We start from the raw sequence: 23690 nt of genomic DNA on the forward strand, positions 1-23690 counted from the left end.
GGCATTTCACATGGCTGACCGCTTCCTCCTGCCCCCGCTCTTCCCCAGCCAGCTGAGCGGAGGGATGCTGCTGGTCTCTCCCCTCTCTAACAAATACTTGTCCGAAAGCTGCAGAGTCGCACAGTGTTTCTGGTGCCGCTGGGCTCCACGCACGTGAGCTGCTGCAGTCCTGCCGCTGCCAGCAAGCACGCACGCAGCGCGCTGCAGGCTCCCGGAAAGCCACAGCCCTGCCACTAGAACTTTACAGTTCAAGTCTCAACCCTGGTTTTTGCTCTGGGAGCAACAGCAGAGACATCTGTAACCTGATTCATCTTCCTTGCCTTCCTCAGGGGCCCTTCCTCAAGTCTGAATTGCTACTAATTGCACCCTCCGTTCAGCCCTGTGCATTTTGGCTGCGAGCGCAGGGCAGGGCAGGCTGCCGAGCCCGCCTGCAGAAGCACTGCTGTCCGTACATCCCCGTGTAGTGTCCTAAAATGGTGCCAGTGATTTTCATCTTCTGCATCTGCACTAAGCAGGGCAAGCGTTGAATTTGCACTGGGGAGGCTGTGTCGGATGTCAGCGAGGCCAGGGCAAGCTTCTCGCAGATGAGCCGAGGGAAACAGCAGTGTACACTGGAGAGGGATCCTCCCAGCAAGAGCGACTTCCCAGAGGCTTGGGGTAAAACTTTTACTGATTTGGGGGATTTTGATGATCATGTTTCTTTCTAGTGGCAGGGCTGTTCAGTTCCGTGGGTGGATAGCAATGCTAATAGTTTATAAAGTGGACCTGCAAGAGAGCAGTTAAAACTGGGCTTCTGCTTGAATATTGAATTTTCTCAGAGTAATTAGTGCTAGATGTCTGCTGAGGGTTATTGAGTTAGGGGGCTAGTAGTAAAGATTAAGGAAAAATTAAAGTTTAGGCATTTATTTAAATCTGAATGATCATTTTTAATTCAGGTCACATTTTATTTCCTTGTGCTGCCATACCGTTAGTCTGAGGGTCTTGCGTGGTGCCTGCCGAGCCTGCTCAGAGCAAGTTCCTGCGTGCACAGAGCGGAAGGAAGTGCAGGGCAAGGTGTGCAGAGAGGACAGGGCACCTTTCCTGAAATGTAGCTGAAAGTTGGCCGTTTGCTGTTCCCAAAAGATTTTGAGTGGTACTAGTACTAAGGAGCGCTAAAGGACAATCCTGAGCCATGGATCACTGTCATCCGTACTGCTTTATGTTTGTACAGTTCATGGCATGGCTTGGCCTGGACCTTCCCCGACATCTCCTGGGGATGGCACAGGGGTTAGCAAGGACTGTCCTGTTTGGAAGCAAAGCCGGTTTAATAGGGCAGGGGGGCTCATTCCATACTAGTTGGCCTTGGGGCAGAGAATGGACCTAAGCAAGGCTCACCCTTAAGTGCTCTCTCTGGTCAGCAGGATGACAGTGCAGCCTCCAAGGGGCCATTCATCCACCCAGCTGTAGGCAGCAAACTGGGATCAGGTGAACAATTATCCGACAGTGCTGCCCACTTTCTATTTTTTTAATCTATGGAGGGTGTCTGGACTCTTTTATATCTAATGTACAGCTTTAGAAGGCTAAATTTTGGGACACAGGTACTGCCCAAGGAGATGGACCATTCAGGCAGAGAGCTGAGCCAGGTTCTTTCCTCAAACCATACAAAGGTAGGGCTGGGTAGGAGCTTGAGGTCAGGCAGCCAGATTTCCCGGTGCAGGAGAGCTGGGAGGGATGCCAAAGGGCTCCCCTGCTCACCTTTGGTGTTCAGCAGCCACTTGGCTACCCGTAATGCTGTGGCACTGCAGCTGAGCCGGGCACTGGGTGCTTGAGGTTGTGCTCCCTGCAGCGGGCGGCTGAGCCCTGCATACAGGTGGGCTGTGAGAGGGACGTGGGAGTGAGCCAGCGAGGAGCAGCACGGGCGGCTTGTGAGGAGAGCCGTGCCTCTGAGCCTTGCATGGCACTGCGGTTGCATCTTCAGTGCAGCACAGAGCTGCCTGCTGTCTCTGACCAATTCCTGGGTAACATGGTGATGCCTCGGTGATCCCCTCCTGTGGCCGTGTACTCCAGAGCGTGGCCCTGTAGCTGAGCCCTGAAGACAGTATCATGTCTCAGGCCCCAAAGTCCTCAGAAAAACAGAAAAATTACTTCACCTGCTGTGTGTAGAGTTCTTCTCTTAATGTGTCCAGAGTATGACTTGCCTTTTTCACAAAAGGTGACCTTGTAGGTAGGTGGAAGCCTGCTCTTACCTCTGTATTTGCTTTCTGCAGTTTCTCTGTTTAGGTGGTTCACTTGCCTGTGGTGCAGGACCTGGCCTGGGGTGAGTTTCAGTTTGGGTTCTGAAGTATTTTTCCTGTATGTCAGGATTATTCTCTGTTCTGGGCTCACCGTTGCTCTCAGCTTGGTGGCATCTCTGCGTTGTCTCAGTCTCCTTTCCACTTCATTACCTGTGCCGCTAATGGGACTGCTCAATAGACTCAATGGAGGGGTTGTGCTAGGAAAACATAAGAGAGGAAAGATCACTGGTTGTCATATTTTTTCCCCCAACAACCATTGCTGGCAATGTTCAGAGGCAGATTTTGGGCTACACAGACCTTTGTCTGACCTCCCATAGGAGTTCTTACCATCTCTCTTTTTTATTACTGAAAAGGCTTCTCATTTTCACACTGAAGCAGGGGACAGTTTCAGAGAGTCCTCGGCTTTCTGACTCATTATGGTTTCATCTAAAGGTGCGTTTCCCTGCTCTGCTTATGGGAATCCGCATGGGAGACAGTGTCGGAAGCCTTAATACAGTCAAGATACCTTACGTCTACTCCTTCTTCAGCTATTCAATGTGACTCTTACCCCATTTAACAAGGGTTAAAGTAGTTAGTCACCAGCACAGCTATGAATGTGAACATCCCAGTTCTTTCTCCATTGCACAAAATTGTTCTTCATACTTCAGACTCTGCCTTTAGCTTGGTTTTAGAGATGAGAACCTCCCTAACCTGGGATCAGTCTCCTTTATCAGAGTTTAGGCTAGTTAGCAAGATTATATGTTGCTCTTCACGATGAGCAGAGTCTTGTTCATTGAGGCTGGCACAAAACTACCTACTTAAAAAAAAAAAACGAAGATGCAAATTACCTTGTTAAATAATCTGTTGACAGCTCTGTCTTGGGTTGTGACATGAGGCGAGAACATTCCCTCTGTGAAATTACGTGTTGCTGCCTCCTTGCAGGGCCTCCACCTCTGGGCAAGTGTGGAGTCAAAGCCCTTCTGAAACAGCAGACGCTGAACAACACGGAAGCGAGCACGGAGCTCCCCGTGTCCAGCCCCAGACTGCACATTCGAGTTGTCTAGCCGTGCACAGTCCTCTTGGGATTTAAAACACCAGAGACAGGAGCAGGTCACCTGTGTCACCTTGTGTGTCAGCTTCAGGATCAGAGGATTTACCAGCAGACCTGGATGCTGGGTTTGCTTTGGCTTCACCTCGTAGCTCTGACCTCCAGGAGGGTGCTGAAGGCCAACGCGTGGATGAGATGAACCCGTTCTTTACCCTTACTGTTAAGCTGCACGGTTGTGCAATGTGGGATCCAAGGTTTTTACATCTGGTCGAAGTCATAAAGCAAAGCACAACTGATGCTTTGCCTGGCCTGCCAGAGAGAGCAGAGACCTGTGAATGAAGAGCCACTATCGGTGGTTTCCATCTCAGCCATGATCCTTGTTTCATCCAGCTCCTGATGCAAATCTAGCAGGACTTCTTTTGTGATTATAAGCTGGGCTTGACTTTCCTACCCAAGGTCATTACGTTTGTCCTGGATCAGACCACAAGTGTATCCAGCCCAGTATTTTTGCAGTGGTGAAGAACGGGGCCCTAGGGAAGAGAGCAGAAACAGGGAAAACCTGTCCTAAGTAGTTCCTGTGTACTCTTCCAGCCTGCGGCCCGCTGTGACACAGGCACTTACAGAGCTGTATGTGGCTTCTGTGGATTTACTAACCCTCAAAAGATATCTGTGGTGTTACTTTATCTATTTGCCCCAAACCCATGAAAACTGTTAGCCTCCACAGTGTCCTGTGGCAGAGTCCAACAGCTTACTTGCGTGTCATGAGGAGCAGCATCTCTCCTTGTTTGTTGTGACTGCAGAGACAGTGAACGTTTGATCATATCCCTCTTCTCCAAACTATTCAAAATTTTATAGATCTTTCATATTCCTCCTGAGTCATTTCATTTTCCATGTTAAATAATTCTCAGTTGCCAGTGATTTCCTCTACAGAAATCATACTTTTGACCATCTTTGTTGCATATCTTTTCTAGCTGGCAGCAGAAGCTGAGATGGGACAAGAATTGCAAACAGCTTTGGAGATGCTGGCACACCGTGGGTTGACACAGTGGCAAATTAATGTTTTCATTTTTGTGCTGTACTTATTTCCTAGTAACTCATAGTATTAGACTTGATTTTTGACCACTGTGGAACAATGAGCTGGTATTTTCCTGAACAGTTGCAGTAAGCTGAAAGCTTGTTATTTTACATGTAAAGTTAGGATGTTTTTTTCCATGTCTGTAACTTAATGGTGATCTACACTGAATGTCATCTCTCATTTCCCTGTTGAGACTTGGAAGGTCCTTCTGTAGATCTTCAGAGTTAGCCTTTGCCTCTATGACCCTGAGTTCAGAGTGTCTTCAGCTGCTTTTACTAACATGGTGGGAGAATGATGTGTGGTGGCAGTGAGGGGCAGGTCCTGCATTGCCAGTGTCACCTGGGGGCACTAGCTTCTCGGGGAAGGTGCGAGTTCAAAGTTGAACTGCAGATCCACGAAGCTTTCTGGAGGTAGACCCATTTCTGCTGAAGTGCTTATGTAGGTGGGAGCTAATAAGAGCTCTGTCACCTTTTTCCTTAAGAAATGCTTATGGCAGCTGTAGGCAGTCAGGAGTCTCACTAATGGAGAAATGGTGCTTTCCTCTGCCTCTTCCTTCCTTGCTCCTGTGCCTGCTCACTTTCACCCTTGTTCGTGCCTTGTACTTCTTTGTGCTGGGACAAACATTTATCTGTCCACTATTTCTTAACTTAATGAGGTTAGTTTTAGCCCAGATAAGTCCTGCATGAATGCTTGGGATAAGAGTGTGTGAGTGTGCGTAGCAGAGGGGAGTGTGCAGCTGAGAGTGAGAAGGCATCAGATCCAACTCAGCCAGCACTCACTGCTCCAGCAGCCACAGTGTTAGGACAACTTGGGACATCCCTGAGCCAGCAGCAACAGATCCAGTACTTGTTTAAATGGCTGAAGCAGAGCAAAGTGCAGGAATCCAAATTGCAACAGAAGTAAGGAAACTTGTGTTTTCATCAGAGCATGGGCCTCAGGAAAGACAACTTGTAAACCTTGTGAAAAATGGGCAGGAGAAGAAAGAGGACCTTGAAGAAATATTATCAAAGGACACCTCCTTGGGTGGACTAGCGCAAAAAACCTGGAATGTGACAGCTTCCTTCTGGAGCGTTATCATATGGTTTGAGGGCCAGAGAGCCATTGCTGTAGCAACAGGTTTTTCAAATGCTGCTTTATTTCAGTGAGATGTCCAAAACAACATTGAGAATAGGCCATGGGACTAGGTATGGAGCGATGCATCAAAAGACCTGTCAGGGCTGCTGGGGAATCACAGACTCCCAGCCTGGCTGGACAGAATCCAGCCCAACCCCCTGCCAAAGCAGGGTCACCCAGAGCACGTCGCACAGAGTTGTGTCCAGGCGGGTTTTGAATATCTCCAGAGAAGGAGACTCCCCACCCTCCCTGGGCAGCCTGTGCCAGTGCTCTGGCACCCTCAGTGTAAAGAAGTTTTTCCTCATATTCAGATGGAACTTCCCCTGTTTCAGTTTGTGCATGTTGCCCCTGTCCTGTCACTGAGCACCACTGAGAAGAGTCTGGCCCCATCCTCTTGACACCCACCCCTAAGGTATTTGTAAGGATTTGATAAGATCCCCCCTCAGTCTGCTCTTCTCCAGGCTGAACAGCCCCAGCTTCTTCAGCCTCTCCTCGTCAGAGAGATGCTCCAGTCCTCTGACAATCTCTGTACCCCTCCGCTGAACTTTCTCTGGTAGTTCCTTGTCTTTCTTGAACTGGGGGGTCCAGAACTGGACACAGTTACTCCAGGTGTGGCCTCACCAGGACAGTGTTGAGGTGGAGGAGAACCTCCCTCGACCTGCTGGCCGCACTCTTCCTAATGCAAGCCCAGTAGCAGTGGGTTGGGGTTCAGTGTGATGCCCTACAGCTTTTTTTGGGTGAATCAAACATGCCACTGTGTACTTCTGAGTTGCTCCCTGGCAGCAGCAGGCAGCCTGGGACCCTGCACTTCAGGGTGGTTAGCAGAGCTGCTGCTTTCTTCTGAAATACAAAAGCCCTGCCAGTCTTAGAGAAAAAAATTGGGGCATGCATTAGAGAGCTAGGAGCACACACTGTCACGCTGAACGCTGGGGATAGCTGCGACTGCATGGCGGGGGACAAGAGGTGCATTCCGTTGTTCTCCAGTTGCACCGTTGAGCAGCACAGTGGGACGTTAGGTGGTTGTTTCCTGCTTAGTCTCCCCACGTGGCTTTGCCCTGCAGCCACTTTGCTGGGCTGGTGCAGGTGTGCAGTATAGCTGTGGTGTAGATGTGCAGACGCTGGTGCAGATGTGAAGTGTAGCTTCTTTTGGGCCTGGACACTTCCTTTTTCCAAAACTCTGCTCTGTCCCAGCTTTTAGGATCTGCTGGGAGTTTGATGAATTGCATTTGTGTGCCAGGGCTGGGCAGGCACCGACACACAGCCTGGTTGCCTGCCTGTCCTTTCATTTCTGTCCAAGGCAGAAGACAGATGGTTCATTAGCTGCAGTAGTTCAGGGCAGTCAGTAGCTATGGCAACTCCCCAAGCTGTTCTTGTGGCCGCTGTAAGGGAGCTAAAAAGCTTTAGTTTTAGCACTGACAAACTTCATGGATTGCGTTCTTCCAGGAAGAAAGTCACAAGAGTAACCAGTTTTCTGTGCTACTGGGTCCACGAGCTCATTTTTTTGTGAGGGCTTTTGGAGCAATCCCCATATTCTGCAGGGTTTGTAGGGATCTGTGTGGAAATGTCTGAATGGCTGATCCAGGCTTTTGGCCAGGAAAGCTCACAGCAATCAAAGGAGTGTTCCTGCAAAGGAGCTGGCTCGGATGTCCTTCCGCCACTCTGCTAGGAGAGCAGAGTATACCCTGTATCAGGCAGGGTGCAGAAAAACATACTATACCCTATAATTTTTATGCCAACAGGGATATATCAGTGCCCGTGTGGCTCTCGGGTATAATGCTAGGAAGAACATGAAGGTTAAAGCTGTCTACGCCTAATGAGCAAAATGATTCAGGGATGGTTATGAGTACTTGAAGCTGATCTTATTAGGTGTGTCGGACCAGGGATGCCTTTCCCAGCTCTGTAGATGTTGCTGGATGATGAATTGCGTGGGTTTATGCTTTTGGGTACTTAGCCCATTTGTAGTGTGGAACTTGTCAGATGTGCAGTGTTAGTCCTGTCTGACCTGGATGGGCGTTTGGACAGGACAATACAAGAGATGGAGAAGATAAGAGTTCTACTGGATGAGAGCAAAGGTTTACCTACCCTGTATGCCATCTCCAGCAATGGCTAGAAATGGACTCCTGGGAAGGAGGACGGGGACAGCAGAAGCGTGCAATGATGCAGGCCAGAGGATTCTCCCAACCTCCAAGTTCTGGCTCAGAGACATGCTGAGCTAGGAGTGGGTCCCTGTCCCTGTATGTATGACCTTGAGGGATTTTTCTTCCATGAGTTTGTCTAGTTGCTGCTTTATGAACCCACGAGTGCTTTTAGCTTCCACAACATCCTGCAGCAAGCAGTTCCCCAGCGTAACACCACGTACAAGCAGAAGCAGAGTGCTGAACAGATTGAGCCCAACCAGAGACGAGCAGAAGGCAACAGGATGGGAAGAGGGAGTGAAAACACCAGGAGGAACTGGAGCCAATATTACTTTCCCAGCCTTCAGCACAAGCATGACAGAAGAGGGTGAAGGGAATAGAGCTGTGCTTGAAGGGTAAGATTTGTGGTGGCCAGATGAAGAGGTTAGAAGAGCAAGTCTAGGAAGCAAGGTTGTTAAAGTGACAATGTGGAAGATGATAGGTCTGAGAAGAGCTTTTACCGTATGCTAAATATCTGGGGAAAATGGAAGTTTGAGAAGCGGAGAGAGGTAGACTGAAGTGACGTGGGAGAGGTGGAAAGGAACAGAGGAGAGGGCACTGTAGGTCAGACCAAGGTGCCCGTCTCTTCAGCATCCTAGCTGCACCAGCAGCCAAAAGCAGATGTTGGGGAGGAGCATGAGAATATCTAATATAGAGTATGATTTCCCCCCCTGCCCACTTCCAGGGACTTCCTGAGTCATAGGACTTTATGTTCTTTGCATTCGATAATCTTTGAAATTTTCTTCCGTGAATTTTTTTAATAATTTTCTGGATCTTTATAAACTTTTGGCATTTGCTCTGAACCTCCCCGGAGTCATTCCAGCTGATGCCCGTCAGTTTGCATTTTATGGATGGCAGCAAACATCAACTTCCTCTACTCCTCTCCTGATTTTTATGGCTCTGTGTTAGTACCTCCTCCCCCCATCAGCTGTCTCTGTTTCAGGCTGGAGGGGCTGATCCTGAGCAGTCTCCTTACGTGCAGCCTTTCTGAGATGGACGAGTCAGAAGCCCACAGCACTTGAGACTTAGCAAGAGTTTTCCCTCCGGGTTTACATTGCTCCTCTAATACTCTGGTTTTTGTACTGCTGTTAACATTGAACCAATGTCTTCATAAACACTGCAGTATCCCTGAGGAGTCCAAGGTTCTTTTCCTCGAAAGGGGAAGTGCTGGAGAATTACAGATTAAAACCAATGACAGCTGGGTACCAAGTAGACAACAGTAACAGACAAAACGCTGGCCTCATATGGCAGGAGAGTTGGGAAACTTCAGTTAGTTTGAGGCTCTCCTAAAGTTTGGATCCTGTGGCTTTCAGCCAGCCTTCAGCTCCAGGTGGCACCTTAATGCTAGAACATGTTATGGGGGTGAAGAGAAATGATGGTGACGACCGTGGTCCCTGAAGCCCTTGCAATGCTGAGCCTGATGGAGGTGGGAGGGAGGGATGGAGGGGTGAAGGAGGTGGAAGACCTCCATGTCCAGTAAATATAACAAAGGCACCACTGAGCTGCGGCTGCTTTTCCCATGCCATCCGCAGGATGCTGCCAAGTTTGTGACTCGCTGGAGAGACGCCTGCATAGTGTTTGTGAAATCAAATGTGACAGTAAATCTGTTTCTGAGGACAGTACAAGTAGCAGCATGGGACACTGAGCCAGAGAAGAAAAACATTCATTCCTCAGTTTTGATTCCAGTGCAGGATGGGGCATTTTTCTTGAAACAGCGTGAAGAAGGCCGGAAGGTAATTTGAGGTCTATGATGTGGTGAGGTCCTCAGCTGTCCCACCAATGCTTCTGCTTGCCTACAATACATAAAAATGTGTTGCTGAATTCAGATAGAAGACAAATGTAGAGCTTGTCAAAATAGGTAACTTGTCTGCTGCATGCACAAGGCATTTTTTGACACCTGGCAGGTAGGAGCAGCATGCTGGAGGGCTTTGAAAGTATCAAACCATTTCTGATCAAGAGCTCCAGAGTACAGGTAACATCTTCCTTGCCATGGGGTTTCCAGGGCAAGGATGCCACCAGCTGCCAGGGCTCTGTTTGGTGCTTGTGCAGGTTAACACATTGTGTATTGCTGGAAGGAAGATGCTGCACCTAGTAACCGAACGCTCAGACCTGGTCTCAGTGAGCCTTTACCTGTGAGCCTTTCCAGTGTGAGGCAGGCAGTGCTTTCGAAGGGGAGCCAGAGAAGAGCGGTAGCAGCTTTGTAGAGAAAAGCAAAATATCTGCTGTGTACAGTAAAGCAACAGCAACTGTGTCTGCTCAAATCCCAGTGTCGCTCAAAGCATCTGCTGTGAGGAACTGGGAGCGGCGTTATGCTCTGCTTCTTTCACATTGACCCTGCAAGCTCCGTCTAGAGAAATTCCTTCTGTAATGCCGGGAGCAGAGCAGCACTGAGGAGATCGGTGGGTGATCGGAGTGTTGGCGTAGGGTCGGTGTGACTCGGTGACGTGCCAGATTCTCTCCTGCATCTGCAGAGCCTGCTGCAGTCTCTCACACTTGCTGTAGATGCTATTTGGTGTCTTTGTTTCAGTCTCCTTGAATGTTGTGGTCGCTGTGGTTATTTTTGGCTGCTCTCTCATTATTTCACATGTCTCTAGTCTAGCATTGTATTAGTCAATATTCAAACCACTTCCAGATTGTTTAGCTTGTTCTGACTTTGAGAATTTCCTCTCCCACTAGATGCAGACATTTCTGAGACAGTTCATCCCTCAAAATGCAGACATCCCTAAAAGTCACTTGGCATTTTGCCTTTGTGTTCGGTGGGGCCAGGGTGCCCCTTTTCCCACCCTGTGTAAGTAAACACATTGTCTGCCTCTCTTCAGCTGCCCCAGGAGGGTGTTAGGCGCCTGCCGGTGGCATGGGGGGTTGATGACACATAGTGGACACTGGCTCTTATTTAGTCTGAATATCTTGTTTTATACCTTTTTTTTTTTTCTGGAGTAATTTTCTCCTGTTCCCACGACTGTGGATCATTGTGTGGGGTCAAGAACCAGGTGCTGGAAGGAGCTCATAAAAGGCAAAATCAAATTAAGAAAAACTTTCCTTCCTTCTCTCTTTAACTGACTGAAGGTTCTGGCCACAGTATCTTCATCTGCTGCAATTTGTGACGCCCATGTCCTTTTTCTATATAAATGGCAGAGAAATTTTGCTTTACAAATGAAGAATGACATGCTGGACTCCTCCCAGCCCATTCCACCCTGGGGCAGGGAAGAAAAATCCCGCTGGTGCTCTCACCAGGTTGAGCTGTGATACAAGCGTGAATCGTCAGCAGCATTACTGCATTTGAGCTTGACATGTTCGCACTCCCTCGCATACGTATGCAACACCAGAAACCCTTCAATTAAATCTGCAGATGTGTATTCACACAGGGCAGAATACAAAAAACACACCTAACCTATACTTCAGGTGGAAGAGTATGTGTTAGAACCAGAGCGTCGTCTAATCAACTCCCCCCTGACCTGCTTGGCCATCCAGGACTGCTAAGAGGAACCCCCTTTCTACCCCAGGTTTTGCTGATGTACGTCTCCAGAGCTGTCCTTACGCCTGAAGTGACTGTCGGCCTCCTAATGCCATTTGAATACACAGTCTGGAGGCCTGCGTCGCCTAAGGCTCCCTTTCCCCAGGTGTGTGCAAACACTCCCAGCATTGTGCTCAGTGCAAAAAATACAATTCCCACGGGTATTCTGAGTAATAATTTAGCAGAAAACAGAACAGGGAGGATCTAAGCTCACCCCAGCATTTGGGGAGGTGGAGGGAGCAGTACAAGGTATAAGCCCCATCCACTCTGCTTCTCCCCTGAAACTAGACCACCTGTCAGCTGAGGAATGCAAAACTCAGCCTATGTGGATCTGACACCGTGGAGGACCCCAAGGACTCCAACTACAATGGGGCAAATTGCTATTCTTCTCTCTGATCATAGCTGCGTTTGAATCTGTTGATTTTCTGTTGCCTGTGATGAGTGCAGCTCTCCAGGGTCTACTGGAAACCCCTACAGCTTCAAGAGCAAAAGAAGAAATGAATAAAAAGTGGCTGTAGGCCAAGGCATTAATAATTCTCATGCATCTTTAGGACTGGGTAAGGCTGAAACTTAACATGTGTGATGTGACGTTACCCTTTTGATGATGGGCATTGTGGAAGACCAGCAGTGTCATCACTGAGGGCCTGGGCTTCCCCAGCCACAGCGAGGGATGTTGCATTATCAGTATAAAAGTGCAAGCAAAAAGATAAAAACCCCAAAGATTACGTGCAAAATGTGCTCGTGAGAGATAGCAGAGTCTTCTAGCACTCGACAGACACGCATGGCAGCTGGCAGCATTTTTATCTTGGCAGAGCAGAGAGCACAGTAGGAGTGGGTGCCAACAGTTATTCCCACATGGGCGTGTTGGGGACATCCTGAAACCCAGAGCAGTGGGTGCTTGTTGGGACTCTTACCAACAATAAAATCAGAGCAACGAACACGACATGTAGGGTAAGATGCTTCTGTGCTTCTGGAGAGGAACGACGTCACAGTCCTAAGCACTTCTGGCAGAGATTATCTGTGTAGGTCTCAAGTAGTAGTCATTTTCTGAAATAAAAGATGGTTATCTCAAATTCATAAAGTGTTTCAGTTAGCACAAGTGTTTCTAGCTAGGGGTTTTTTGACTCCACGCACAGCTGTGAACTGACTGTGTGTGTTTTGTGCAGACAAGATAATATAGTCCCCGTGGAAGGTTATATCCGTGGATGCTGCTAAAGAATCATATAACTGCAGATAATGATGAGCAAAACTGTGTGTGCAGAAAAAAGTAAATTTAAGAACATGAAGGGTAATTTGGAGTATGAAAGTACTCTAGTAAACTGAATTCTCACAGCTACATCCACATTTAACAGGATGCCGTGGCCAAAACCACGAAGAGCCCTGAAAGACAATCTGTACTAAACCACGGGGGGAGGATGCAATTGATAACGATAAATATAAATAAAGTTAGGAGACACACGCATTTGTTGAGGAAGACCAGAAAACCCAATGACAAATCCATGGGGAAAAGTAGAATCAGAATGAGTCATTTAAATAGTGAATCCTGGTAAGTTCACTGCAGTGTTTGTTAGTAAGTTACTACTTTGAATAGGTTAAGTTGTGTGCCACGTTTCTCTTGTGAAATTGGGTTTTGGCTTAATGTGCTATAATAAAGAATGTTTTAGATCAGACAAAATATGTTCTCTCTGTAGGTATTTGGCGGCCACACATTTTGCCTTGACACTAGCTTTGAATAACAGATAGTTTGAGATTCCCCAGGCTTCCTATGTGTCTCATCGGAAGGGCATTTTTTTCAGCAGCTCAAATCCAAATGGATGCTCTTGGTTTAGTGCAGGATCGCCCTTGGTTGCTCAAGTGATATCAGTGATTTTGTAGAGTTTCAAAGGATAAAAAAGCACTTATGACTGCATTTCTGAGCTTTCCCAAAACTTTCCTCAGCTTTTCCCGAACTATCAGCCTGTGTTTTTGATGCATGGGCCCTGGAGAGAGAGGGGCATCATTCCCAGGGGAGATGACTGCCATCCAGATGTCTGTGCCTGAGCCCATGTCTAGGTTCCCTTCATCATCAGTGGGCAGAGTACGATCCCTCGAAGGGTGATTCCTCTCCTCCTGAGGAAAGTCCTGTTTCCCTGGGAAGGTCAGATGAAGACACTTGAGCATCTTTTTCTCTTTGAATCTAGAAAACTCAAGAGCAATTTGCAGGTATCTCTCTTGCTCTGTGTCACTACTTAAGCAAGGTGAGATGTGTCAAGACTTGGGTGTGTAAATACACAGTCCAGTACTGCATACAAAATAAGGTCATTTCTACTGTTATACTTCTACTCAGTATTTCCTGCTGATGCAGCCAAGAGGCTCTGCCTCTGAGCTACAACAGTACATCAGCTGCTTCTGTCAATAAGATTTCTGCTGTGACCATTTAAGTCTTTTCAGTGCTTGCAGGATACAGCCCTTCAGAGTCTTTGATCTCCCTTTATCAGTGACTCAGATGGCTCTGTTTAACTGAACTGTCCTTATTATATTTGCCACTGCCACATTTTTTTTTGCTATTTGTGAAAATTATCACCTCTTTTTTTCCTGTTTTTTGCTAAAAATGTAAAATAGAGCTAGGATGAGAACTGCTCACTTTCCAAAAGAGAGAGAGAAATCTGAAGTCCATACATCCATGTCAGATTATTCAGTACCTTTACAAGCTGAGCAAGTTATTGCCTTATCAGATTTATTTAACAAGTCCTGTTTAAACATCCCCCAACAACATTAATTAGTATTAATAATAGTCCCAGTGTTTGAATCCTGCACCATTCCTTCTGTTATTTTTATATCAGTGACAGATTGGAGAAGAACAGCCATGAACAGCCAGAGTAATTTAGGTTAGAAGTACCCTGGAGGTCTCTGGTCCAAGCCCTCACTCAAAGCGTGACCAGCTTAAAGCAGCCACTACATCTACGACAATATTTTATATTGGCTGATTCTCCTCAGTCTTATAAATGTGCACTTTATTTGTAATACTAATTTGTTTAGGTTCTGTTTCCAAGCACTGGGATTAGTTCTGGTTATGCCAAGAAGTTAAAGGGCCTTCTGCTAGACTTCTGGTGGATACTTTTTCTCAACATATTTATTTGTAGAAGATGTTGCTTTACATCTCCTTCTTCTCCTTATTAAGCTAATTAGATCGAGCCTCTTTCATCTCTTGCAGTAAATCATGTCAGCTGGGGAAGTATTGGGGAGTTCCAGGGCCGCCTCTCTGGGACCCCGTGCAAGTGTTTGACCAATCTCACAGTGAGGGGGGAAAAAAAGTCCCAATATCTACTTGGAATTTTTCTTCTTCCAGCTTATATCTTCTGTTTTTTTCACTGTGTGACTCAGAGGAGAGCCTGATTCTGTCTTCTCTACACCCTCCAGGTCGGTAGCTGCAGGTTGCAAAAGGTCTTTGCCTTCTCTTCTTCAGGCTGTGTAAACCCAGTTCCTTCAGTGTCTCCTTGTGTGTCCAGTGTTCCAGCCCATGGCCATCTTGGTGGCCTCTGATGGACTCAGCCCAGTACATCTGTGTCTTTCTTGTACTGGGCAGTCCCAGACTAGACACTGCGCTCTAAATGTGGCCTCACAAGAGACAGAGAGGAAGGATCAGTTCTGGGGCCGGTGCTGTTCAATATCTTTAGAGATGATCTAGACGTAGGGATTGAGTGCACCCTCAGCAAATTTGCAGATGACACCAAGCTGGGTGGGAGTGTCGATCTGCTGGAGGGTAGGAAGGCCCTACAGAGGGATCTGGACAGGTTAGATAGATGGGCCGAGACCAACGGCATGAGGTTCAACAAGAACAAGTGCCGGGTCTTACACTTCGGCCACAACGACCCCGTGCAGCGCTACAGGCTGTGGGAAGAGTGGTTAGAAAGCGGCCCAGCAGAAAGAGACCTGAGGATGCTGATCGACAGCCAGCTAAACACGAGCCAGCAGTGTGCCCAGGTGGCCAAGAAGGCCAATGGCATCCTGGCCTCTATTAGGAATAGTGTAGCCAGCCGGTCTAGGGAAGTGATCGTCCCTCTGTACTCGGCACTGGTGAGGCCGCACCTTGAATCCTGTGTCCAGTTCTGGGCCCCGCACTTCAAGAAAGATGTTGAGGTGTTGGAGCGAGTCCAGAGGAGGGCGACCAAGCTGGTGAAGGGTCTGGAGGGTCTGACCTACGAGGAATGGCTGAGGGAGCTGGAGTTGTTTAGCCTGGAGAAGAGGGGAGACCTTATTGCAGTGTACAACTACCTGAAGGGAGGTTGTAGTGAAGTGGGAGTTGGCCTCTTCTCCCGGGAACTAGCGACAGGACAAGAGGACACAGCCTCAAGCTTTGCCAGGGGAGGTTCAGGTTGGCCATTAGGAAGCATTTCTTCTCAGAAAGGGTCATTAGGCATTGGAAGGGTCTGCCCAGGGCGGTGGTAGAGTCACCATCTCTGGAGGTGTTTAAGAAAAGACTGGACATGGCACTTAGTGCCATGGTCTAGTTGACATGGTGGTGTCAGGGCAATGGTTGGACTCGATGATCCCAGAGGGCTCTTCCAACCTGATTGATTCTGCAATTCTGTGATCACCTCCCTCGACCTGCTGGCTGCACACTTGCTGACACAGCCCAGTCTGTGGTTGGTCGTCTTAGCCAGAAGGACACAACTTTTCATCTGCCAGGACTCCCCAGATCCTTTTCTGTGAAGCTGCTTTCTGGCCATCATCCCTAGCCTGGCCTGGTGCCACAGGAGCAGGACTCAGACTTCTTCTTGCTGAGGCTGCCGTCCACCCCTTTCTCCAGCCTGTCAAGGTTCCTCTGAATAGCAGCCCTGCCCTCCAGCATATCAGCCATGCTTCCCCCCACCTCCCAGTCTGGTATCATCCATGAAGTTGCTGAGAGTGTGCTGCATCCCATCATCTCTGTCATTAATAAAGACATTAAACATCATCAGCCCCTGAGAGACACCACTAGTAATTCACTCATGCAATTAATTGCTGAGTTCAATTTTCTGCTTCTTTTGAAGATTTGCATGTCTCCTCCTAAATCAGGTTCTCCTCTGAGTAGCCTCTGACATCCACAGAGGAGATCAGTGACTCAGTCCCAACATCCCTCTCCTGCTCTTTATGACCCATGTGCTGTGACAATGTAGGCAGAGGGTCTAAATCCTGACTCATGGCCCACACCAATCTCTTCACCCAGCATTATCCTGTGCAGACACAAAGGCATGTTATTAGCCATGGTCCAGACTGTGTAGGAACCAACTTTAGGAGCGTGGTTTGGTGGAGTAACAAGATGGGTGATTCACCAGCAACACTGGGTCCCTTCCCAGGGATCTGTGCCCATAACCGCCTTCCTTCCTGGTGGAGACTGCATTGGACTACCCCAGGTCAAGTCCTGGGGTGATTGTTTCTTGTGTCTGCAGAAGCCTGTTGTCTTCAGGGCAAGGTCACCTCTCTGCAGTGAGGTGCATCTGAGCTTGAGCATCTACTGGCCTCCATGGTGGGGCTTCCCCAGGGCACTGTGTGAGGTGGGGGTGGTCCTACTCCATCCAGATGGCAGCTGATGCTGCAGGAATATTTGGGATATAGAAGAAGAGGAGGAAAGGGAAGAGTGGCCCCTCTGCCCACCTGCCGGTGGAGGTAACTCTCCATTTCCCACCTCTTCCCATGGAGGGGGTTGTGGGACTGGTCCCACTGGCAGAGCTTGCTGAGCCTCCAGTCTCTCTGTGGTGAGGAGCCTGTCGCTTGGGAGCCAGAGCTGCCCCACTCCTGGCTGGCGGATGCTCACAGGCCACACACAGTCCTCTCCCCTGGGCTTTGCAGAAACAACCTGCAGCAGCAGTGGCCTGAAGGCCAGCACTGCACCCCAGCCCCGCACCCCAGCACTGCACCCCAACCCTGCTGCGCCTCTGCCCGCCTCACGCTCTGCTGGCTGCGTCCTGGGGACAAGGCCGCTCTCGCTTCCCACCCGGCGGCCGACGCCTGGTTAACCATTAACTCATGCTCTGAGGCCTGCTGGGGACAGGGCTCTGTTTTCAGGGCACCGCGAAGCTGCTTTGGTCTTTCCTGCGACACTCCGGTGACGTTTCTCGACGGGACCCTGCCAGGGTCTGCGCAGCCTCTCCTCTCCGCAGAGAGCCGCGCAGCAGGGCCGTGGCCTGCGTGGCCTTTACGGTCTGTGGGCAGCGTGCGGGAGAGCGGCCCCGGAGCGGGATGTGGTCATGGTGCGGACGGAGGGCACAGGCCCATGGCCAAGGCCCGGGGCGCTGAGGTTCCTCTCAGGGTGCTCTTTGCGGTGCTCCTTTCAGCTGCCTGAGGTGCATGAGACCAAGCCAACAGGTTGGTGACCCCCCTCCCCGAGTGCGAGGGGTCCCTCAGGAGAGGGGTCCCAGCGTGCCTGGTGCGCACCACGAGTGCCCGGTGTGGGTGGCGGGTGCCTGCGGGCAGCCCGGGCCCCCCTGCCCGGGGGGAAGTGAATCACCTTCGGTCAAAGCCTTTGTGTTGGGGCGCTGCAGTCTCCCTTACCCTCCCCACATCCTGCTCTTTGCTGCTTGGCGCTGTGAAATAGGAAACTCCTGAGTGTTTCCTCTGCAGGGAGCTCCACAAAAATGCTGGAGGCCAAGTCCTGCTTCAAGGCAGATAGCCTTAGGTCGAAGAGCTGCACTCACCCACCTCTGCTCACATTTGCAGTAGTCCTTGCACATGTTGGGGATGCACTTCAGGCCCAGGAGAGGACGATGCCAATGTTGAGTGCCAAAGAGGGACTTCATCAAAAGAAGCGTGGCCAGCAGGTCGAGGGAGGGGATTCTGCCCCTTTACTGCTGCGTCCAGCTCTGGGGCCCCAACATAAGAAGGACATGGAGCTGTTGGAGTGAGTCTAGAGGAGGCCACAAAGATGCTCAGAGGGCTGGAGCACCCCTGCTATGGAGACAGGCTGAGAGAGCTGGGGCTGTTCAGCCTGGAGAAGAGAAGGCTCCAGGGAGACCTTCTAGCAGCTTTCCAGTACCTGAAGGGACTACAGGAAAGCTGGAGAGGGACCTTTTACAAGGGCATGGAGTGACAGGACGAGGGGGAATGGTTTTAAACTGAAAGAGGGGAGATTGAGATGAGATATGAGGAAGAAATTCTTTGCTGTGAGGGTGGTGAGACCCTGGCCCAGGTTGCCCAGAGCAGCTGTGGCTGCCCCCTCCCTGGCAGTGTTCAAGGCCAGCTTGGATGGGGCTTGGAGCAACCTGGTCTAGTGGAAGGTGTCCCTGCCCATGGCAGGGGGGTTGGAACTAGATGATCTTTAAGGTCCCTTCCAACCCAAACCATTCGGTGATTCTGATTATATGATTCAGATCATCCCAGCAGCCATTCTGGCCTGCTCAGGTCCCCTTCCCTGCTAGTCCCTGACAAGCACAGAGGGACTGTTTAAAAAAAGCCCTGACTCCTCTGAGCTGAGCTGGGAAGAGCTGTACATTTAGTGTGTCAGAGCGTGCCCATGTGTTATAATCACTGCTCATTGTCAGCAGCAGCAAGGAGGAGAGGTGTGAGCATTCACAACTGCTCATCTCCTGGGTGGGCGAGTGGGTGGCTGCCGAGGGCAACGACAGCTTTTGAAACAGGAGGGAGAAACTTGAAACTCCACTGGCATGGTGTCCTCGGGATGTGACTACAACCCAGGTGAAGATCTCTGCCAAGCAGCCTGGGCTGCAGGAGAAATACTGGCAGCAATGCGCAGTGCCGACTGGCAGCAGCTCCCACCCCTTCCGGCCACGAGCCAGGTTGAGGGGGGCTCGCCTCCTCCTCAGGGGCCACCAAACAGCTGGGGGTTGCATTTTCTAGTTTCCACATCTTGTTTATGGTTCCTGAATCTCTAAGGCATCTTCAGGAGACTGGTACAGTGCTGAAAAGAGAGGTGTTTGCTGCGTTGGGCTGTCTGTGTACAGGGACCCGAGTCCTGCACGTGCATGAACCTCTGCAGCCCAAGAGCTCACACGTGGGCAGCTTGTACTGGCTGTTGAGCCCTGGGGCGAGGGTCTGCCAGCTGTGCACACCCCTCCTGTGCAGGCCTGCAGAGGAGGGCACTACCTGCCCTCAGCTATTGGGAACAGACTGTTTTTGGAAACCCCGTATAACCAAAGTAAATGGACTGTGGCTTTTCTTCGCAGTTTCATTTCTCCTAATTTAGCACTTAGAAATGTGTTTAATTAAAAAGTTGTTTAGATAAACATATATAGTCTAACTTATACAGTGAGAATATTTATTTTCTGAGGTCTTATATTGATTTTAAGTGTTTTTTCTTTCAGGGTGAGCTTGCCTCTGTTCAAAGAAACAGTAACGTACCAGGAATACCCAAGGTGTTAAAGACCTCACCACTCACCCAGACTAAGCAAAGCTTTCACCTAAAAGGAATTAAAAAATAAACATGGCAGAATTTACAGGTTACAAGGAAACCTCAAATAGGCACCTACGATTCAAATTGCAGAGTCTTAGTCGCCGCCTTGATGAACTAGAGGAAGCAACTAAAAATCTGCAGAAAGCAGAGGATGAGCTGCTTGACCTCCAGGACAAAGTTATCCAGGCAGAAGGCAGCAATTCCAGCATGCTGGCTGATGTTGAAGCCCTGCGGAAAAGAGTGCTGAAGATCGAAGGCAAGGATGAAGAAATTAGGAAGGCTGAAGAGCTTTGCCGGTTAATGAAAGAAAAACTTGAAGAGGAAGAGAGCCTCACCCGAGAGCTAAAGTCAGAAATCGAACACCTTCAGAGAAGAATGGCAGAGCTGGAGAAGCTGGAGGAGGCCTTCAGCAGGAGCAAGAATGACTGTACACAGCTGTGTCTTAGCCTCAATGAAGAAAAGAACTTGACCAAAAAGATATCTACAGAATTAGAAATACTTAGAGTGAAAGTGAAAGAACTGGAAGCATCTGAGGACAGGCTGGATAAAACTGAGCAGAGCTTAACGGGCGAGTTAGAAAAACTGAAATCCTTAGCGCTGAGCTTTATCACTGAAAGGAAACATTTTAATGAAAGAGAAAAGCAGAATGAAAAAATAATCCAGGAGCTAACACAGAAACTAGAACAAAACAATAAACTAAATAGGGCAGATCAAACTAGAAATGCATCCAACTTGCTAGAAAGGTCATCAAATAATCTCCTGGACAGAAATGATTTGAGAATTGAAGATGACTTGACTTCTGCGTTGCCCTCTAAGGAGACCAGGAGGAAGGGAAGTGTGGATTACTTAAAACATGTAGAAAATGAAACCAGGAATAAATCAGAAAACCAAAAGAATAAAAATCAGGAAGACAACAAAGTGAAAGATCTCACCCAAGAAATTGAGAAACTTAAAACTCAGATGAAACGTTTTGAATCTTTAGAAGAAGAACTTAAAAAAATCAGAGCCAAAAACAATGACCTGCAAGACAGTTACTTGAGTGAGCAGAATAAAAACAAACTCTTAACGGGTCAGCTAGAAGAAATAAAAATGCAAATAAAGAAACAGAAAGATCTGGAGAATGGAGAGGTTGAAAATGAAGATACAGGCTTTTCTAGCAGGGGAAAACATGACAGACCTAAATACAGAGGTGTCACAGCTGATTTGACAGCTGCCAAGCACAAGCCAAGGGAGCTCTCACCACAGCAGCGCCGGGAAAGAGCAAGGAACAGAGATTTCTCTGTCAGTAACGACAGCTACAGCCACGGTGGTAAGCAGGTGCCCAGTCCGAGCTTAATGAACAGAAAAGCAGGAAAAGCATCTGGTGCATCTACCCTTTCAGACTCTGCTGTGACAGATACCAAAAGACTGGAAGAGAAATCTTTAGTTTCCACTTTATCTTCTGGTCAGAAGGAAGGCTGCGTCATGCAGAATGAGGGGAAGAGATCAAAAGAGCAGCCGTCTGTCCTCAGCCGATATCCTCCTGCTGCACAGGAGCAGAAATCTTGGAAAGCACCTTCCAAACCTGTTGGTGACACAGGCCTGAGATCCAAGGCTGAAAAGCCATCTCAGGTGCTCCGTGGCAACTGCCAAACTGGTGCTGATGCACGGGATGAAAAGTCAAGCAAAGGAGAATCAGTGGCTTCTTTGGCCGAGAAGCTGAAAACAAGTCAGGCGGAAGCCAGTGACTGCTCAGGGGACGCGCTGCTCGGCCGGGGTAATCACGCCTCTTCCAATGGCACAGCTTCGGCGTACAGGTACCACCTCTCCTCCCACGTGTCGGTGTCGGACTCCACTGGCTCTAAAGCAGAAGCAGTGAACGCTTTTGCTGCATCACACCGACAGCCCTCAGAGGGGAGGGCTAAAAGAGCAATAATCTCCCAGGAAAAAGAACTGGTAGACACATCACTTGAAAGTGCGAAGCCTTCAACACTAACAAAGCGTTCCCATCGCTCCAGGAGTCAGGAAGACATTCTGCAGATTCTCACAGGTCTTGATAAAGAAGACACAGAGCAGTCTTCAACTTCAGCAACAGATCGTGTAAATGCTGGCTTAAAAACAGACTCCAAAACCATCCAGAGTAATCAGGAAAAACTTAATTCAGATGAAGAATCGGGAAGAAGCAAAAAACCAACCACTCAGTCAGATTTTGAGACAAGGAAGAAAGTCAGTTCCAAGCAGTTCTCCAATTCCAGGGGAGTTTTCAGAGCATCACTTTTTGAAAATGACAAAAACACTGTAAATGATGAAGACTCCACCAAATGTATAAAACCATCAGAGGCCAGCACTGGAGGGTTTAAATCCAGAAGGTCGTTCAGCCCGAGAGAAGCTCTGAGATCGAAAGCTGTCATTAAACCTGCAATTGTTGAAAAGGATATGAAGGCAGTCATGGGAGGGACTGTTTCTGAGGCAGAGTCAGAAAAACAGAAGTCTGTTATTAAAATGGTAACAAATAAGATGACAAGCAGCATCACAATCTTCCCTTCTGAGCCAACAGTGCCAAGGACCAGTGCAGATACAGCAGCAAAGGAAAGGCATGTTACCACCAGCAACATCAGAGTTGCTCCAAATGAGCCTTCACCAATAACAAACAATCTCTCCACACCCTTTGAGATATCTATCAATAAAAGTGCTCTGAAGTTATCTGAGACAGACAGAATTGGAGAGGCAGCGCCGAGAAGTAAAGCAGAAACAGTGGTCTCCAGAAGCAGCATTATGATAAAGACTTCTGAACTCACGGAGAGGAACAGTGAGCCACCTTCAGAGACAATCAGCTGGAAGAGCCATGGCTCTTCAGATGCAACTTCATCTGAAACAAAACATGTCACTGTGAGAAGTTCCTGGAGAACAAGACAAGGCTTACATTCCCTGGATGACTCTCAAACCAAAGTGGAGAAAAGTGCAGCTTCCAGTACTGCAAACACGGGTAGGTCCTCAATGGACCTCTCAGAAATGGAAGGGAACAGCACAAGAACAAGCTCCTTGGAGCAGACCTCAGCAAGGACCAGTGCCACGGCTAATTCCTGGAGTGCCCCTGAACTGGGGTCCCGAAGGACCAAAAGTAACTTAAGTGCATCTGAACTGCTAACACGCAGGAGCTATGCAAGTGATCCTACAGCGGCTTCTGCTTCACACCGGACCACGCTACCTGTAAGTATCCTATGTTAAACACTCTTGGTTTTCAGTTATGAGGTTTTCCAAGTTGCCTGTTAGTTGTAGGGTGCCTGATTTGAAATTCTTACAGCTTAGTTCCTGAAGTGCTGCCCTCTCTCCACTCCTGCTGGCTTCAGTGGAGCATCTCATATGTGAAGTACCCAATTTAAACTTCTTGAAATGAGATCCATCTGCTTGGGTCTTGTAATGCCGTATGAATAACTATATATTAGCATTTGGTCTTGCCACGATCAGAGAAGACATAGTCACAGCTTATGTAGGACGTGGTATGCTTTTCAGAGTGGCTTTGCATGGCACTGTCAACTTGGAGTAGGAATGAAAAAATTATGGAAATGAGCAGATTTTAGTAGGGTTGTGCCTCAGGCAGAGCTGGTAGCTCTAAGGGCAGCTGTAGAGATATAGCTCCTTTTGGTAAGAGCTGCATGGCTTCCCCATGTGAAACAGAGCCCAGAGGTGGACTGTGGTCTGGAATTGCTTCCCGGGCATCTCCTAAACAGATGAGTGGTGGCTGGTTACCCAGCGCTGCTCCCTCCGTGATCTGTGTCAATATGCCACCTGAAAAGAAGCAAGAGCCATGGGGATGGCTGTGCTCTTCTCCTGTTCCTTTGACTGGTACCGGTGAGGACAGTCCCTCAAAGCAGGGCTGACACATGCAGATCGCTGGCCTGATGAGCTGTACTTGCCATCGGAGCTGCAGGCTCCAGCATGTTTCAAATGAGCTCACTGATACTGTGCCCCTCTAGTCCCTTAAACCACATGCGTGTTCCTGCTCCTCTGCCCTTTACTTAGAGCTGCTCTCAGCAGGTGCTGCCATTACCAGTCTCCAGGAGGAGCCCAGCTGAGTAATCTGACAGGGCTAGTGGCAGAGGGGACAGATTCATAACAAAATGACTCTGGCATTGACAATGATGAGGTGATGAAGATGTGAAAGGA

At 48.8% G+C, this 23690-nt stretch overlaps 1 protein-coding gene across 1 annotated transcript in view; it reads left to right on the forward strand.

The window, feature by feature from the left end:
• The window catches only part of LUZP1 (leucine zipper protein 1), a 44371-nt gene that overhangs the window by 11252 nt on the left and 9429 nt on the right, over positions 1-23690 (forward strand). The window contains exon 2 of the mRNA XM_068417937.1: positions 19456-22733. Coding sequence (XP_068274038.1) covers positions 19575-22733 — 3159 coding nt within the window. The 5' untranslated portion in view covers positions 19456-19574. The remainder of the gene's footprint in view (positions 1-19455; positions 22734-23690) is intronic.

This window comes from Nyctibius grandis, chromosome 24, assembly GCF_013368605.1.
Source record: "Nyctibius grandis isolate bNycGra1 chromosome 24, bNycGra1.pri, whole genome shotgun sequence".
Classification (NCBI taxonomy): domain Eukaryota; kingdom Metazoa; phylum Chordata; class Aves; order Nyctibiiformes; family Nyctibiidae; genus Nyctibius; species Nyctibius grandis.